Source organism: Elephas maximus, chromosome 1 (assembly GCF_024166365.1).
Source record: "Elephas maximus indicus isolate mEleMax1 chromosome 1, mEleMax1 primary haplotype, whole genome shotgun sequence".
Lineage (NCBI taxonomy): Eukaryota > Metazoa > Chordata > Mammalia > Proboscidea > Elephantidae > Elephas > Elephas maximus.
The window spans coordinates 95652451-95671521 of NC_064819.1; the positions used below are offsets into that span (position 1 = coordinate 95652451).

Consider the following 19071-nt stretch of genomic DNA (forward strand, 5'->3'; position numbering starts at 1 on the left):
TCTACTCTGTCCTGTAGTGTCGCTATGAGTCGGAATCAACTCAACGGCAGTGGGTTTGGTTTGGTTTTCTCCAAGGCTGTTTGGGAAAGAGATCCTCCTAAAATGATCTCAGTTCATAAACACATAAGAATTAGGAAAAAATTATTTTGTAAAATGGAAGTAGACACAGCAATATGTCTACACAAATGTATTACATTATAAAATATGTGATTTACAATTTGTGAATTGCTAACTAAATAAAAATTGTTAGCAGACATTTCTCCATAACTTCCATATTCCTAAATCTTTATATATTGAAGTTGGTCAAAAAAACTTAAATTCTTCTCATTGAGAAAATGAAGCACCACCATATCACTTTATATTACAGCAAAAATTGTAACTTTACTATCTTGGAGTTGGAAAAGTTTTCTTAAGATCATAAAAGCACAAGCCAAAAAGGTTTTGACTGTCGAATAATTCTGTTCAGGAAAGGAACTGTGTGTATTGATTGACGGCAGAGTGGAAGGAGGCATTTGCAATATACTGACATAAGATTACTATATAGAATTTATAAGAAATCCCCACAAATTTAAAAGAAAAACCAGAAAATGCAATTTTTAAAATGGACAAAAGATATGAGTCAGCAATTCACAAAGGGAGAAACCTATGAAAAGATGCGCACCTCCACTAGTAATGAGAGCAAAACAAGTTAAAATAACAAGTGATACCGCTTTACACCCAACAGATTACCAACATCTGTAAGGGAAACCAGAACTATCTTACTTTGTTGATGGGAGTGTAAACTGTTTATGGTCCCTGACTTATAGACATTACAGACTAGTTGGGCCAAAAAAAAAAAAGACATATGAAACAAGACAGCATATCCTTGAGAGTAAAATATGAGTTGAGTTCAATAAAGATCGATTAGGGTTGGAGGATTAGGGACAGGTTCATGGAAGAGGTTGAACCTTGATTGGACCTATAGAGTTGGCAAGTTGAGCAAAGGTGTTCTGGTGAGAGGAAAAGTCCTGGACAAATGTCCTAAAGTGAAAACAGGCACAATACCATCAAGGAAGAGTGAGGAAAACCAATTCATTAATGGACAAGATTTCTGCTGGGAAAACTGGGCAGTACTTTTGATTAGAAGAGGAACACTAGACTAGAGGGTCTTGATTGCTTCTGGAATATTTAAGCGATGCTATCATAGAATGCTTGATCAGAAAGCATCTAATCTAAGCCTATTATTTTACTGATGAGAAATCTGAGACCCAAAGAGGGGAAGTGACTTGTTTAAGGTCAGCATAATAAGCGCAGTTTGAAGATTTGACTGGAGCCCTGGTGACACAGTGGTTAAGAGTTCAGGCTGCTAACCAAAAAGGCAGCAGTTCGAATCCACCAGCTGCTCCTTGGAAATTTTATAAGGCAGTTCTATTCTGTCCTATAGGGTTGTTATGAGTCAGAGTCAACTCGATAGCAATGGGTTAGTTTTTTTTTTATGGAAGATTTGCCTTGCAGCAAATTTCAGGATAAGTTGGAAAATAGAAATCAGGAAGTACTAGAAAGCATACAGCACAAATCTAAAAAGGTGAAGTGAGAACAAAAAGAAAAATATCTCAGAAGAAGAAAATACAATACTTGAAGGTAGATCCAAACTAGGTTTCAGAAGAGAAAGAAGTCAATAACGCTGCTAAGTTCCCTTCTGGAAATCAAAACAGGTGGAGATAATACTGGCTAAGTTAGCAAGCATCTTTTCTGTGTCAAATTCTGTTCTAAGCATGCTATAGATATTAATTCATTTAAGCTTCGCAACAACCCTATAAGGTAGACACCATTGTTATTATCATCCTTTTACAGAAAACGGCACTAAGACACAGACAGGTTAAGTAACTTGGCCAAGGGCACACAACTAAAAATTGACATGGGTCATGATTGAATTCTCAGCAGTATGGTTCCAGGACCCATACTTCTTAACCAGTACACACATTGCTCTTAAAAATGAGATGGTTCAGAGGGGGTGTCAACTCCTGGGAAGAACTAGTTGTTTTCCCATAGTCTGAGGTCTTTTGATTAGACTCTGGTATGGTGCAAAGAACAGAGGCTCTCTCACCAATATCAAAATAATTTAATTTTCACCCTTAATGTCACTATTTCCCCAAAGCAACTTCCAGACCCTAAGGAAAGCAAAAAATAAAGTATACGCAAAACAATTCACCACGAGTAGTCATGCTCAGCCTGCTCCACTATCTGCCCAGGACGACATGGTCACAGTTCTCCTTGAATGGTTCACGCGGGCCATAGAAATACCGTTTGGAAGGACATGCTAACTATGCCCTTCCAGGCTGCTCCCACTGCCCGCCAGGAGCTTGTTTTCACAGAACTGAGTTAGGACAGCACCTGGAGGCTTATTTTAACCCCCCTGATTCCTATTATCCTAGCTACAGTGAGGGTTGAAGGGAGTTAGTCGTACATTCCTCAAGGCAGTCTGTACTGGCCCTAAGCATTTTCACAAACGGCTTTTGTCAAGTGGAAAAAAGCAACCATTTTGTGAGCAAATTATCAGAAAATAACTATGCCTTTATTTTGCACGTATTTTTGACAGCTGATAGGAGTAAAAGCCATCATGCTTAGACCAGGGAACAGGAGCTTCGATGAGAAGTTAGGGGTTTCCCCCACTTCCCTCCCTAACGAGGGGAAGCTGTGTTCAGGTTAAGGCATGTTGAATTTGAAATGACAACAGAAACAAATGTCATCAGTTAAGAAAGAAGCCACACTGAGATCAATAAATGGGATTTATTGTCTTAAAGTGGGAAGGAATGTGGTCATGATAGGTGGGGCACTCTGGGCTCTCCTGGATGGTTGGCACGGGGACAGCAGAACTCTCAGTTTAGAAACCTTCACACCCTGCTTCCCCTTCATGGGGGAATGCCAGGGCCCCAGGGACTTCTGCTCTGAGAAGGAAAGATCCTGGGCAGGGGCATGAGAAACCTAAGAACCCCCTGTTTGGATGGTTGAAGCTGTTAGCAGTCAGGCTCTGGTCAAGAAGAATCAGTCTGAGGAGAGAGAGACAGACAGAGGAAAGTCATCAGGGGGATCTCCCTCCTCAAAGGTCCTCCCAGCCTGCAGCCCACCCCTATAGAGGTCTCGCTGTCTTTGTTCCCAAATCATTCCCAAAGACCTTTCCTACAGCTCCCCGTATCACTCCTCCCTCACTCAAAGATCCTAACCCCTGCCGCTCCTGTGACCTGCATATACTTACTGTGTGTGTGTATAACCAAGTCCCCAAACAGGAGGATGTGCCCCACAGTGCCCAATACAGGCCTCCATACCCAATGGCCTGAGGATCATTGTATGTCCTCCTCATGCCACAGGATAATCCTGGTTCCCCTACACATGCAGCACCGTGTCTAGCACTCATGAGTCATCCACCCCCTCCCGATGCCCTGATGTACTGCCTGAGCAAGGCTTCCGGTAGTAGATGATGAGGACAGTGCCCACAATGATGCCCAGCACGCCCAGGCCAAAGGCCGTGCCACACAACACATTCTCCAGAAGATCTGAGGGAAGAGCATTCTTGGGCACTGGAAAAAAAGTGGAACAGGTCAGCTTGGAGGCATGGTTGGGGAGCCCTCCACCCAGGGGAATGACATGGGTACCCGAGATGACAAAGAAGAAACTGAAGATTGAAATTGGCTTACAATGTAAAAGGACTAAACAGGCTCCGAGTAGAAAAAGAAGACCCCTCCCATGGGTCTATCACTTTTTGCCCCCAAAAGAAACCAGGCTTCCAGGGAGAAAGGCCTCACCCCAAAAGGCAATTGCAGTGTAGCGGTCAATCTCATGAGTCACAATGCAGGAGAAAAGGTCAGAGGGTTCAGGTGTGAAGTTTAAATAAGAAAAGGCCTGGAAACTGAGTCCATCAGTGGCTGAGACAAAAGTGGGGCTAACTCCTTCCACAGGGACTGAATGATGCTGCCAGTTGACTGACAATGTGGGTGGGAAGAGGTTACTGATAAAACAGACCAGCGTGTTGGGCTTGCCATACTCCAGGGGCTTCATGGTGAACACCTCAGCGACAGGAAACCCTGGAGGGGATTGAGGTATGAAAGAAAGAAGAGAGTAGTTTAAATGGTACCTTGTGTCATGTGCAGGGGAGGGCAGAGAAGGAGTCAGTGGGGACAGGCTTTGGGAGGCGGGGATGAGGGAGGAGCTGGGGCCCTCAGGAAGGTCTTCTTCCAGGGAAGAACCAGAGCTGGACAAAGAGGCAGAGCCAGATCGAGGCCACTCTGGACCCTGCCACTCTGACTTCCTGTCTAGACTTCACATTGGCATCTAACCACACACTGCTTTCTCATTAAAATGCAGGGACATTATCAGAGATGTCCGTTCTCCCCTCCCATCTTGCTAAGCACAGTAACACAAGTGCAAATAGCAATTATGAATCATTATCAATCAGTAGGCATCAGTTGGTCCCTGTTGAATTCATAAGTTCAACAAACAGCTTTGAATGCCTACTATGTGCTAGGCACTTGTCTTCTGCCCCACAACCAAAAACACAGGGTACAGACCATGACTGGTAGAAGTATAAATGTCCTAGGAGAGAACCAGAAAGCATCATAGATGGGGGGTTGGTGTGAAGGGGAATAAGCTTGTGTCTAGATTAGCGAGTTTAAGACTGTCAGCTCCCCAACCCTTCACCCCTACCCTTCACCCCCACCTCTGGACTAACCTCTGGCCACTGGGATTATCCCATCGAACTGTGGGCCTATGTCCTGTATCATTGCCTGGCAGAACTCTTTGTCAAAAGAAATGGCGGAGACATCTCCCTGATCCTTAGCCCAGTCAGCAAATTCAGGCAGGCGTGGCACGCGGCTGTTTTGGGAAAAGTCAAAGGAGAAAAGCTGGTCCTCGTCATAGGCCTCAGAGAGTCCCAGGCTTGGAGTCCCATTCTGGCAGTACATTGTGTGCAGGAACGTGTGGTTTTGCAGGCCATCCCGCCACACTGGAGTAGGAACTGCAAACAAGATGGGGGAAAAGGGATGGCTCATGGAAGTAGGAGGCACTTCCTCATTTTTTAGCTTAGAAAACAGCAAGTCCACCTGAGGAAGTGGAACAGAGGCGAGAGGATAAATGCCTCCTGTGTCTGTTATTTAGGTCCTTCCTCTGAGTGAGAGGGAAGAGGAAATTATGAGAAGAGGCACATAGGATCTCTCCAAACTTCCCCTGCCCATAACAAGGTCAATTACGCTACTGTCTAAAGTGACAGGTTCAGAGTCACCATGTTGGCTGTGTGGTTTGTGCACTGCACAAAGGTACCCAGCCAAGGAAGCAAGTGGAGCCTGAAATTTAGTCTGTACTCTGCTGACCAGGCACAGGGCTGCATCCTCCCAAATAGGATGTTGCTGCTGTTAGCTGCCATTGAGTCGGCCCCCAATGCGCAACAGGATCGGACTACTGTGATAAATAGGGTTTTTTTGGCTGATTTTCAACAGTATATCACCAGGCTTTTCTTCCTAGTCTGTCTTAGTCTGGAAGCTCTGCTGAAACATGTTCCGCATCACAGCAACACACAAGCCTCCACTGACAGATGAGTGGTGACTAAGCTTGAGGAGAACTGGCCAAGAATCGAACCTGGGTCTCCTGCATGAAAGGCAAGAATTCTACCACTGAACCACCACTGCCCTCCCAAAGGCAATAAAAAAAAAAAAAATTTTTTTTTTTTTGTCTAATTACGTAAGGCCACCATAAGGACTTGTGAAGGTCCTGGGCAGATTCCCCTGTCTTAAAAGGGAGAAGGGAAGAATAGTTATGGTATCCCCAAGTCATAAATGACACTGTCCCACCCTACCCCCAGATATCACAGTATACTGGAAAACTAGTCTCCAGGCTTTTCTTTAGCCACCCCCCCTTTTTGAATTGTGATTTAGGTGAAAGTTTACAGAGAAAATTAGTTTCTCATTAAAGAGTCAATACACAAATTGTTTTGTGATATTGGCTGCCAACCCCACAACCTGTCAACACCCTCCCCTTCACCCCAGGTTCCCTGTTTCCATTCTTCCAGTTTCCCTGTCCCTTCCAGCCTTCTCATCTTTGCTTTTGGCCTGGTGTGCCCATTAGTCTCATATACATGAACTATGAAGCACATGTGTTATTGTTGGCCCTGTAAACCAAACCAAACCTGTTGTCTTCGAGTCGATTCCGACTCCTGGCAACCCTATAGACATGTCTAATCTTTGGCTGAAAGGTGAACCTCAGGAGTGACTTCAATACTGAGTTAAAAGGGTGCTCAGGGGCTCTTCAGCCCCGCTCATTGGTACCAGGTCTCTCTGAAAAAGTCTTCCCCTATCTCAGCGCCCAATGCCTGGCAATGACAGGATTGGGGGAAGTGACTCCCTAGCTAGAGGAAATAATCCTTATTATTTGAAACCCCTGGCAGTAATCCCCCCAGTCAGCAGGAAACCTTCTACCTAATATTCAGAATAGTAGACACTTAGAGTATGAGCCATCTTTGAGATTATTCTTCCATTCTGCCTCTTCCTTTACAAAGAAAGAAACTAAGGACAATAAAGTCAAGAGACTTCAAGAATTACCAGTTGAGTTGACACAGTGCAGAGTAGAATCCTGAGTAGAAACATGGAAATAACAATTGCTTTGTTCAAATCCTCACTCTATTACTTTCCAACTGTGTGAACTTGGACAAGCTACTTAAAATCTTTGAGTCTCATTTTCTTCATCTATAAAGTGGACATTATAATTTCTGCGTCAAGAGATTGTCTTAAAAGAAGTAACATGTAAAGCACCTCTGACATTGTTTGCCATCCATTAATAGTAGCTCTCTTTCCCAATTCTGCTATTGTTTCCACTACCCCATAGTTCCCACCACTTACAAAGCACAAGGCTCTTTTCAAATGCTCTGGGCTGGCTCCCTAGGCTCTAACCCGGCAGGATTGAAGTAAAGATGAGAGATACTGTAATACCTTCAGGGGCGGCCCAGGAGTGGGGCAGCAGCCAAAGAAGTTGCAACAGCGGTAGCAGCGAAGCTCCCTGGTTCTGTTCATGATCCATGTCTTCACATCAGACGGTGGGCTCGGAGCTAACAATCCAGCAGACCCAGGTCCCCAAACTTCCTCCCCTCTGTCAGCTCACCCCCAATAGTTGCTCTTGTCCTTTTGCCTCAACCAATCACAAGAGCGCGCAGTTTAACATCATCAGTCACTGGGGAAAGCCCTGGGGCCAGCAACCTCCTGAAGACTGGGCTCTTTTACCAGCCAGAGTGTGGTGTGTAACTGGGTTTGGTATGCCAGTGGAGGAATGTCTGCCTCCTAGTGGGGTTCCCTCTTAAGTATCAGATTGCCAGCCTCAGCCTGCAACTGGATCAACAGGCTTTCCAGAGCAGTGCCGCCCAGTGGCCGAATTCTAAAGTGGGGGGCGTTCATCTTCCCGCAGCAACTCCCCAGGGCTCTTCGGACTCTCCTGGAAGAGAATCTTCCTCTCTAGAAGGGAGAGACGGAGCCGCCCTCCCACCCTCTTTCTCTGAAAGGTTACTCCCTGTCAGGCATGAGCTCTAATTCGTTCTGTAGAAATATACTGAAAGTTTATCAAGTGTTGGGTACTGGGCCCAGCGACAGAAATACAAACGAGAATAGGGTACATTCCTGCCTTCAAAGAGTTCAAAGTCTATATAACAATGCAATGTATTCCAATAAGAATGTGCTACATGTTTTTGGAAGAATTTTATGGGGATGGGAGAATAGGTGGGGGCATAATCAGGCTGGCTTCTAAGAATCTTGAAGGAAAACAATTTGACGAGCAGAGCAGTGAGGGAAGAGAAAAACATACCAGGGCAAGGAGCAGGCAGATGTGCTAAGGTCAAAGGCATCCAGAGCTCCTTTGGAGACCCCTCTGTAGTTGGATGTGAATGTTGTAGAGACTGCTTGTGTGTCCTGTGTGGTAATTGGGGTGGGGAGGGTCAAGACGAGCTAGAAATTAAGGCAAGAGCCAGATCGCATGGGGCCTAGTACACCACAAGAAGAGTCTGGCTTTTACTTAGCAGAAGAAAGAGATATTAAAACTAGAGAGTGACACAATCATTTTAGCATTTTAGAAAAAAAAAATTGTTCTGATATTTCAAACAATGGACTGGAGCTTGGAAAGAATTGAGGCAAAACTTCTGGTTAAGAGTCCATAGCATATTAACGTCAAATTAAAAAGCTGCACATACACATGCACGCCAGTCTTATATCAATACAGCAATAATTTAGGTGAGAAACGATAAGGGCCTGAATTAAGTCATGAACAAAGGAGATGGAGGGGATAGAATATTTAGATGATTCCAAACCAAAAAAACCAAACTCGTTGCCGTCGATTTTGACTCATAGTGACCCTATAGGTCCATAGGTTTTCCCAGACTGTATATTTTTGCAGGAGCAGACTGCCCCATCATTCTACCAGGGAGTGGCTGGTTGGTTTGAACCATGGACAACCTTCCAGTTAGCAGCAGAGTGCCTTAACCGCCATGCTATGAGGGCTATTTAGATGATTAGGAGGTATGATAGAATCAGTAGGATTTGACTACTGTTTAGATGAGGGAAGGTGAGGAGATGGAGGAGTCAAGGATAACACCTACAGTTCTATTTAGCTCAGGTGGTTGTGTAGGTGGTCAGCAGTACACTGAATTGAAATAGAAGGGAATGCCGGAGGAGGTTTGAAAAGGAAGAGAATTAATCCACTTCTGTATATGTCAAATTTAAAATGCCAGGAGAATGGCCAGATTGAACCTTCAGGAGGCAGTGAGGTAGATGAGTGAAGGTATGGGCTGAAAAGCCTAACTTGGAATTCATCAGCACACATACGAGAGTCATCAGCACAAATGTTGATGCTGAGACCATGTATAAAACCACTCAAGCAGACTGTGCAGAGGGAGCAGGCAGTGAACCAAGCTGATTTAAGTCTGCATGGGCTCAAACCCAAACCTCATACCAGCTGTTATCCAGGGTCCAGTCAGGAACACAGATTCACTCTAGGTATTTCAAACTGAGAATTTCATATACAGAACTGGTTACAAAGGACTTAAAAGGACAAGAAGTACAAGAGGCAAAAGAGGGTAGCTGGAGTGGAAATAGGAAAGTGTGATACCTGGAAATCAAAAGATGCTATTACCTCTGGGCTGGAGTCTGTACGTGTATACCTGCTGCTGCCCTGTGGGAGACAATGTCATAGTCAGTTCTGGATTTACTGAAAAGGTGCCACCTCCGTCCAGGCTGGAATAATTGAGCAGGTACTTTCTTTGCCCAGGAGGCTGGAGTCCAGAGTCACTTATTCTTGTCACTGTTACATATACTAGAAACTGCCAGCAACTGCTACACTGTAAGAGCCTGAAGCTAGAAGCATCTGGGTTTCTCCTGCCTTTTCATCTCCGGGAAATGTTCACCTTGCAGGCTCCTAGGCTTAGCAGTGCAGAACACAGCAGAGGATGGTGGATGCTGCATTACGATAATAACCAGTACACTGAAATACAACAATTCTTAAGAATCTGGTGGCACTAGAAGCAGCCAGAAAGCTAAGAGAATAACAAGTAGGAGGCAGATTTAGAAAAATAAAGAGGTGTTCCATGAAAGAGGGCAAGTTCAGCATTATCAAATGCTACCTAGAAGTCAAGGAAAGACTAGAAAGTGACCTTGGATTTGGTAATTATTAGATGGTCAATAAATTTACTGAGAACAGTTTCTGTGTTGTAGTAGGAGTCGACTCCAGATTGTGGTGGGCTGAGAAGTGGGAGGTGAGGAAGAAACTGTCAGTGTCTTTGCTTCAAGACTGATAGAGAAGAAAGACAGAGAGAGACAGAAGGGCTGGGGGAAGAGGCAGTGAGAAAGCTCTAAAGTGGCAATTAAGTAAATCGAGAAATTAATCTATATGAATATGGTCCATCAGTGTTTCTGAGACTGCCAAACTGTATACCTGTTTTATAAAGAAATAAGAGCACCAAAACCAACCAAAAAACAAAACTTATGGCCTAAATATTACAAAACAGTAATCCATACATGTGTTTGTGTGCCTGTGTGTGTGTGGTGGGAGTGGGATGCCAGATCACGGGTTGGAAATCGTTGTGCTACACTCCAAGAAACAGAACATTCTCCCAGTGTCCCAAACTTTGTGAACTAACCATCAGCATTTCTGGTGGTGGGGAGATTCAGGTCTGTTAAGAAAGAAGGGAGGAAATTTATGACATCACCAGGACTGTCAGGGGAGATACATGGCACCCAATCACCTAGAGTCCTATACCAGGGGTCAGCAAACTTTTTCTGTAAAGGACCAGATAATAAATATTTTAAGCTTTGCGGGACACCCTATCTCTGTCATGAGCACTCAACTGTAGCCTCAAAGAGGCCAGAGGCAACATATAAATGACACTGAAAGCTGAATTTCATATAATTTTCATGTGTCACAAAATCTTCTCTTTTGATTTTTTTTCAGCCATTTAAAAATATGAAGGCCATTCTTAGCTCTGGGGCCATATGATACCAGTTGGTGGGCTGGATTTTGCTCACAGGCTGCAGTTTGCTGACTCCTATTCCATGCATATCATCAGAATTGGGACAGGGGATCCAAAGTTAAGTCCACTTTTTACTTACTATTGGGATGGCAATTGGTTAATTGTGCCCCAGTTACAACACATTTGGAAGGAGGTCTGGGGAAAAACAGGAAAAGGACTGACTGGGTGGTAGAGCTTAGAAGAGGTAGAGCAGACACTGCAACCACTGAGGGAGGAGGAGGAAAGGGAACAGGCAAAGGTGTCCAAGTACTCCACAGAGTGTAGGGTGGGGACAGGGCCAGAGCGAGGAGAAACAGTACCGCTTTTATCACTAAGACTATAGGGTCGCTAAGAGTTTGGTTTGGTTTTGGTTTATCACTAAGACTATGGTGAGGTGTGGTTAACTCTTTTCTTTCCTTTCTGTAATCTCAGCATAAATGAATTTTGACATTTACAGCTACCTTCCCCTCTGTGCGGAAACCCTGGTGGCATGGTGGTTAAGAGCTACAACTGCTAACCAAATGTCGGCAGTTCGAATCCACCAGGTGCTCCTTGGAAACCCTATGGGGCAGTTCTACCCTGTCCTTGAGGATCACTATGAGTCAGAATCCACTCGATGGCAACAGACTTTGGTTTTCCCTCTATGCAATACCTCTTCCTGCCAAGACCCCCCAACCTCCATACTAGATATCTCAGAAATACCCTCTAACCACTTCAGGGAAGTAATAATCCTGGGCAAGACAAGAGCAAGGCAGCCAATTCTGCATCTCGGTAACTCCTAGCCTAATTTGTCATTAAAAAAAAAAAAAAATTGTCATTAGATATGAATAACTCTGAAAATAATAGCATAGCATATGTAAATCCACTCGCCTCTCCCATCCTTTTCTAGTACTGCCCCATTTTTTTTCCCTTCAGAGCCAAACTTCTTGAAAAAGTCATGGGTAGCTATGTCTCCATTTCCACTTGGCATTAAATCCTTAACCGGCAACAATGAAATTGTTTACCAATATCTTTGTGTTGCTAAATGAAATGGACCTTTTGCAGTCACTGCAATATTTAACACTGTTGGCCATGCTTTCTTTCCTAAAATGGTCTTTTTTTTTTTTTGGCATCCCTGACAACACCCTCTCCTTGTCTTTCCTCCCACTGCTCCTGCATCTCCGTCTCAATCTCCTTGTGGACTGCTTTCCTTCAGCTACCTTTTCAGTACTGGTGTTTCCTAGAGTGTTGTCCGCAACCTTTTGTCCTCTTACACTACACACAGCCCTGGATGGTCTAATTTACTCCTACATGCCTTCAGTTATCACCTATTTGCTAATGTCTTTGGACACTTCCTCTAGGATGTCCTGCAACAGCAGTTCTGAAAAGAAATAGTTTTAAGAATGCTATTTTAAGAACAATATTCTTAAAAACAACACGTTTAAAGTTTATGGTAGAAAAATTTTATATTAAAATTTACCTCAGCATAAAATACAACACCAAATGCATTTATACAGTAATTTTTATCATAATACAATTTATTATACTTACTAGTTTTGGTTGCAAGCAATAGAAATCAGTTCTGGCTAACTTAAAAAAACTGGGGATTTACTGGAAGGGTATTGAGCCAGCTCATGCAATCAAAAGGATAAGCTAGCTTCAGGAAGGGTAGCTATAGATGCCTTAGCAGCAGGGGTTGAGTTGCCATTTACACACTTCATCTTCAAAGACTTCCAGCCTCTATCTTTCAAGTTTCACACTGAGGAGAGACAATCTGACTGGCTCAGGTTTTAGTAGGTGTGTATTTTCCAATCAAATTAGCTATGGCCAAGTACAATATCATCTATGTACTGAAGTTATTTCCAGAGAAGGGAGAATCATCAAAAAACCAAACCACCACCTCAATACAGCTATCTTCAACATATGGCATAAACATGAAGTTAAATCCGTGTATTAATACTCAGCCAGCATTTCCTGATTGCCTAGGTAATAAATATCATCTATTTGATGATTTCTGGTCTGTCACATGTCTTGTCACAATTCAAAATGCATTTGTGGTATGAGTCAATGTTCATTTATTAATTAGCAAATAGTATATTCTACTAACTCATTTCCTTTGGATCTATGACTAAAATAAGGAAGTTGGGTTTTTTTTTTTTAATTTTACTACAAAAAATTTCAAAACATACACAAAAGAAAAGATGAATCTAATAAACCACAATGTATCTTCATGAGTTTCAACAGTTTTCAACATTCTAACATTCTTCTGGTTCTTGTTCTATTTCATACCCTTTAAAAATTTTTTTTTTCATTGCACTTTAGATGGTTTACAAAGCAGATTAGTTTCTCATTAAGTAATTCACACACATATTGTTTCGTGACATCAGTTGCCAACCCCAAGACATGTCAACAATCTCCTCTTCTCCACTTTGGGTTCCTCATTCCCAGCTTTCCCATCCCCTCCTGTCTTCTCATCTTTGCCCCTGGGCTGCTGTGCCCATTTAATCTTGTTTTGTTTTATGGGCCTGTCCAATCTTTGGTTGAAAGGTGAACCTCTGGAATGACTTCAGTACTGAGTTAAAAGGGTGTCCAGGGGCCATACTCTCAAGGGTTTCTCTAGTCTCTGTCAGGCCAGTAAGTCTGGTCTTTTTTTGTGAGTTAGAATTCTGTTCTACATTTTTCTCCAGCTCTGTCTGGGACCCTCTATCACTTTTTTTTTTTTTTAGTTTTTTTTATGTCTACCTATCCACTTTTTTTTTTTTTTATAATAACTTTTATTAAGCTTCAAGTGAACGTTTACAAATCCAATCAGTCTGTCACATATAAGTTTACATACATCTCACTCCCTACTCCCACTTACTCTCCCCGTCTTGAGTCAGCCCTTTCAGTCTCTCCTTTCTTGACAATTTTGCCGGCTTCCCTCTCTCTCTATCCTCCCATCCCCCCTCCAGACAAGAGTTGCCAACACAATCTCAAGTGTCCCCCTGATATAATTAGCTCACTCTTCATCAGCGTCTCTCTCCCACCCGCTGACCAGTCCCTTTCATGTCTGATGAGTTTTCTTCAGGGATGGTTCCTGTCCTGTGTCAACAGAAGGTCTGGGGAGCATGGCCACCGGGATTCCTCCAGTCTCAGTCAGACCATTAAGTTTGGTCTTCTTATGAGAATTTGGGGTCTGCATCCCACTGCTCTCCTGCTCCCTCAGGGGTCCTCTGCTGAGCTCCCTGTCAGGGTAGTCATCGATTGTGGCCGGGCACCAACTAGTTCTTCTGGTCTCGGGATGATGTAGGTCTCTGGTTCATGTGGCCCTTTCTGTCTCTTGGGCTCTATCACTTTTTTGTTTGTTTGTTTTAATGGAGTATTTTAAAGCCAATTCTTCCATTTCATTCCACCTGTAAATACTTCTAAAGGTATTTATAACAGGTAATAACCTTTCTTTTTAGTGTTTATTTTTGGTGAAAATATACACAGCAGAACATACATTCATTCAACAATTTTTACACGTACAGTTCAATGACACTGGTTACATTCTCCACGTTATGTCATAATTCTCGCTATTTTGGCTCATATTGTTTCACCACGATTGACTCAGATTAAACTTCTCATCTATGCTTTAATTTTTTTCAATTGATCTCACGTTGCTAAATCTTTACAAGAGCACAGTGCAATAACATTTCTTTTGACATAACCACAATACCATCACCACCACCAAAATTAAAAACAATTGCTTAATTTCATTTAACCCAATTTGTGCTCATTTTCCCCCAATTGTCTCAAAAATCATCTGACAAGGGAGTTTTAAATGAAGAGCAGTGTCTCACGGTTTTCAAAATGTACCTTCATTTAAAAAAAATGGTAGGTGAGTTTTCTACTTTGTATCTTATAAACCACTGTTGGTGATTCCATAGTGAATTCTAATTAAACATTCTATATGCAAGTAAGTTTAGGACTTGCTATCTTAAATGCATCTCCATCTCAAGATTTACAAAACTAAACTCGTCACCTGTATTTAATACCAGTAAATAACCTGACTGTCCACCCAATCACCTGAGCTACAAATGTGGGAGTCATCCTTGACAACTCCATCTTCCTCAAGCCTTCCCATCCAATCGTTTACCAAGCCCTACCAATTCTACCTTTTGAATGGCTCTTGAATCTGTCCCCTCTTCTCTTTCCGTCTTCACTGTCCAGTCCTTCATTGGTTCGTTCAGTTCTTCCTGGATTACTGCAACTCTCTTATGATTGGTCAGTTTCTGATCTCATATTTTCCACAGAGCTGCCAAAGTGATTTTTTATCCATATTTGATCATACACTTTTGCATAAAATCTTTCAATGATTCTCTACAATCTGCTCTTCTTGTCATGATCTTTAATGACCTGGACCTTACTTACATACTTCTATATGTCTTTGACAAGAAACCTCACCTCCCTCAATTAGTCTTCTCAAAATCCAGTCAAGATTAGTAGTCTCTTCAGTTATGTTTCCATAGTATGCTGTGCCAGCCATTACCATCATTTTTATTGTACTATTCTCTTCTGTTTATGTGTCTACTCCACTGTTACCTCACCTCCACTGTAAGGTCCTTATGGTACTGTGTCCAATTCATTTGTGTGTGTGTGTGAAATACACAGAAAACATACACATTCAACAATTTTTACACATGCAGTTCATTCACAATGGTTACGTATGTCACATTGTGTCACCATCCTCCCTAACTCTGCCCATATTGTTCCACCACTTAAGATTCTCTGCCCCTTAGAGTTCTCATCTGTGTTTGAGTACTGTGGTCCATTTAATCTCATGTAGATAATTCTTTAACTGAGTGCAATGCTCAAGGCAAACATTCTTTATTAAATGAGCTAGTTGTTTAAAGACAATTTCATGGGATAGTTTTGGTTCAAGGATTTAAAGTTGTTTCCAGACAACAGATCTGGGGATTCCTCTAGTCTCAAGGTATCCACTAAGTCTGGTTTCCAATAAGAGTTTGAAGTTCTGTTCCACAATTTTTCCTGCTTTTGATCAAGTTCCAACTATTGGATCCTTGATCAAAAAGTGCAGTAGTGGTGGCTGGGCACCATCCATTTCTTCATGGTCTCATTTCAAAGGAGTATCCAATTCTGGAAATACTTGTATTTCCAGAATCCACCAAGGACACTAACCAAGAAGTGACTGCTCATTGACTGAATGAATGGGCTCCCAGTCACTGAAGGTGCTGAAACTGAGATTGGAAGAGCCTTCAAGCATTAGATGAGTGATGGAATCTTCCCTTCTAACAGTTATCTCAACAATAAATCTTACTAGGCATGTCCATGGACCACTGTACAAACATTTTCGCCTTACTGCCCTCCCAGTGGAATCCCTGGGTGGTGCAAACAGAATGCTCAGCTGCAACTAAAAGGTTGGAGGTTCAACTCCATCCCAGGTGCCTTAGAAGAAAAGCCTGGCGACCTACATCCAAAAAATCAGCTATTCAAAACTCCATGGAGCACAGTTCTACTGTAACACACTTAAGGTCACCATAAGTCAGAATCAACTCAATGGCAACTGGTTTTTGGTCGGCTTTCCCAGAGCACTGCTTTCATACCTACTCTTCCCATTCTATTCTCGGTCCTTCCCAAGCTCCTTGTCAACTGCCACTTTCCTTCTGCTTCCTGCCACCTCCTACTTCAGAGTAAACCTAGCCATCTGGCTCCCACATTTACCCTCATTTGCAGTTCTGTATATCTCTTCATAGGTGTATTCATCCTTCCCTTTTGGCTATATTATTGCGATGTAGTAACACTCACAATTACTATACAGAATTGGGATTTATTATCCCCATTATATAAACAAGAAAACTGCAGCTCAAAGAGGTTCATTTATTTATTTAGCAAATATTTACTGACCACTCTCCAAGTGCCTGACAACATGCTGGGCACCTGCAATAACGAAACTTAAAGTCTAATGAAAATAAAGAGACATTAAACAAGTAAACAGAGAAATCCATAAAAACAAGTTGTAAAAGGTACTATAAAGGAAAAGAATTGAGATCCCTAAGAAGGTCAACTGGAGCCTAGGAATACTGAGATGAGATCTGAAAAGTAAGTAGGAGATGGAAAAGTGGGAAGAAGGGTGCTCCAGGAAAGGGAACAGAACGTGTAAGACCCTGAGGCAGCCAAGGGTCTGGCTCTTTCAAGAAACTAAAGGAAGAGCTGTGTAGCTGGAACATAATTAGTGAGTGAGAAAGGACAGCAAATGAGGCAGTGGCAGGCAGAAGCAAGACCATTTGGGACTTTGTGGACCATAGTAAGAGGTCTGGATTCTCTTCTAAGGGAAGAGTTCTGATGCTGCGACTACTTCATTTCTTCTCATCTCATGTGTGACTGCATGCTAAGGCTCCTAACTGGCCTATCTCCAGTCTCTCTGAAGCCAATCCATGGTACACCCTGTAGCTCAATTTATCATCCTAAAAAGGCAGCTCTCACTTCCCCTCTCAAAAACCGTAAATGGCTCCCTCCCTCTTACTATGTTCAGTCTGAATTTCTTGACCTGGTTTTAAGTCCTCCATACTTTGGATTCTATCTCCAGATTACAGAAACTGCTCTCCGATACCAGTCTCACCCCCCAGTTACCAACCCAGTGAGTTTTTTTTTTTTTAATGCCTTCTTTATTCTCTTACACCAATCTGTAGGATCTTAATTCCCCATTCAATCAGAGCACGAGTTCTTAATCTATAGTTCACAGATCACAGAATTCAAGGGTTCATGAACTTGGATGGAATAAAAAAAAAAAAGTCATCTTTATTTTCAATAATCTCCAGCTGAAATTTAACTCTTCCTTCAATTAGGAATGCAGAGAACAAATCTTTGTAGTATTAGCAGTACCTGTGACATTGTCATCAACAGAAACCACCATCAATTACTATTTTCATATCACATTATAGTTGTTACAGACATCTCAAAACATCTCTATTTTTAAATTACGGGAGCTGTTAGACCTAAAAAAAAATCATGTTATTTAATGTATAATAAAGGAATACATGTACTGCATTAATAAACACATATTACTAGATCATCGGAAACCCTGGTGGTGTAGTGGTTAAGTACTATGGCTGCTAACCAAAGGGTCTGCAGTTCGAATCCGCCAGATGCTCCTTGGAAACTCTATGGGGCAGTTCTACTCTGTCCTATAGGGTCACTGTTAGTTGGAATCGACTCGACGGCACTGGGTTTGGTTTTTGGTTTTTACTAGATCATCACAAATTCCTTTCCTTTAAATATATTGATAATTACGTTTTATACTTTATTTTACACATTTTCAAATATTATTCTGAGACAGAATCCATAGGCGTCACAGAAACTGCTCTCCTATATCAATTTGACCTTCGATTACCCACCCAGTGAGTTTTTTTTATCCCTTCTTTACTCTCTCACACCTATCTGTAGGATTGCACTTCCCCATCAATAAGGGCAGGGCTTCTTAAAAGAAAAAAAAAGCTTAAGAACTCCTGATTTAGTTGGTCATTCAACAAACATGAAGCCCCCTCACTGGAAGTCTCTCTTGTTCTGACTTCCTCACATTATGATGCTCTGCTTCTCCTTGTTTGATGCGCTTCCACTGGTTCCACTTCCTATTCTTGCCCCTGCATGAGGATTTAACTCAAAGTGCAATCCTTGACCCTCAACTAAATTCTGTTTTATACATCCTCCTTTATAAATCTCACCTACCTTCATGGCTGGTTCAAACAGCACCTCACAAGATGGCTCCCAAATCTACCTCTCCTAATCTTTTTTTTTTCTAACTACCTGCTGCCCCTAGCAGCCAGGAAAACATATCATTCAGAGATAATCTGCTTGGGTTCATACTTCAGTTCTGGCATTTACCACAAGTGTGACTTTGGGTAAGACTACTTAAAATCTCTTGCTTCATTTGAAAAACGGGAGTGATATATTAGTATCTAACTTAGAGAGTTGTTCTAAGGATTAACAGAATACACGTAGAACACTTATAATAGTGCCCGACGCATTTTAAGTATTCAAAAAACGTTAGCTCTCACCAATTTCATCTCTTTCCAACCCCTGATGTTTTTATTTGATGTTTATTAACAGGTACATTGGGGATACGAAGCTTCGAGTTCCTACTTAATGACATAGTTCTGATCAAGTCATTGCTCATAAAATCTCAGTGGTTCCCCGCTAGGTCCGAACTTAACAGCACTAAACCATAACGTGGCCTCCACAAATAAATTTACCTTCCAATCTTCTCTCCCTCTGCTCTACTTCTTATAGCTTACACTCTAGCCAGAGAAGACTGCACTGCTTTCGTCTTTCTTCACACCACTCCAATGTCTCAAATGAATACCTGAGAGCTGTGATTTTGTCTACGATTACTTTCCTATCAGTATGCAAGGTGCCCCCATGTGGCTGTACAATCTTATGTAAGTCACATACTTAGTCAAGCATCAATTTACTTCAACAAACATTTCGTGAGCACCTTGTATTGCCCAAGTACTGTGCCAGGAGCTAGGGACATTAAAAACAAAGCCAAACAAACACACAAACAAAAATGGCTCGGCTATCAAGAAGATGAAAGTCTAGTAGGGAAA

The 19071-nt window shown here is 42.3% G+C and overlaps 1 protein-coding gene and 1 non-coding gene across 3 annotated transcripts; both read right to left on the bottom strand.

Annotated features, from left to right (window-relative positions):
- Nucleotides 1-2750: 2750 nt before the first annotated feature.
- Nucleotides 2751-7119, bottom strand: LOC126079027 (HLA class II histocompatibility antigen, DM alpha chain). 2 transcript variants are annotated; one of them, XM_049889918.1, is made up of 5 exons: nt 6954-7119; nt 4706-4990; nt 3783-4061; nt 3432-3557; nt 2751-3029 (listed from the first exon to the last, which is right to left on the bottom strand). In XM_049889918.1, the coding sequence occupies exons 1-5, from the start codon at nt 7039-7041 to the stop codon at nt 3025-3027; spliced, it is 783 nt and encodes a 260-aa protein (XP_049745875.1). In that variant the 5' UTR covers nt 7042-7119; the 3' UTR covers nt 2751-3024. The 2 variants fall into 2 exon arrangements, with proteins under 2 accessions (XP_049745875.1, XP_049745866.1); XM_049889909.1 differs by having other exon boundaries at nt 3429-3557.
- TRNAE-UUC (transfer RNA glutamic acid (anticodon UUC)) lies at nt 5587-5659 on the bottom strand. Its single transcript has one exon. It is a non-coding gene; the product is annotated as a tRNA-Glu (tRNA).
- Nucleotides 7120-19071: the final 11952 nt, after the last annotated feature.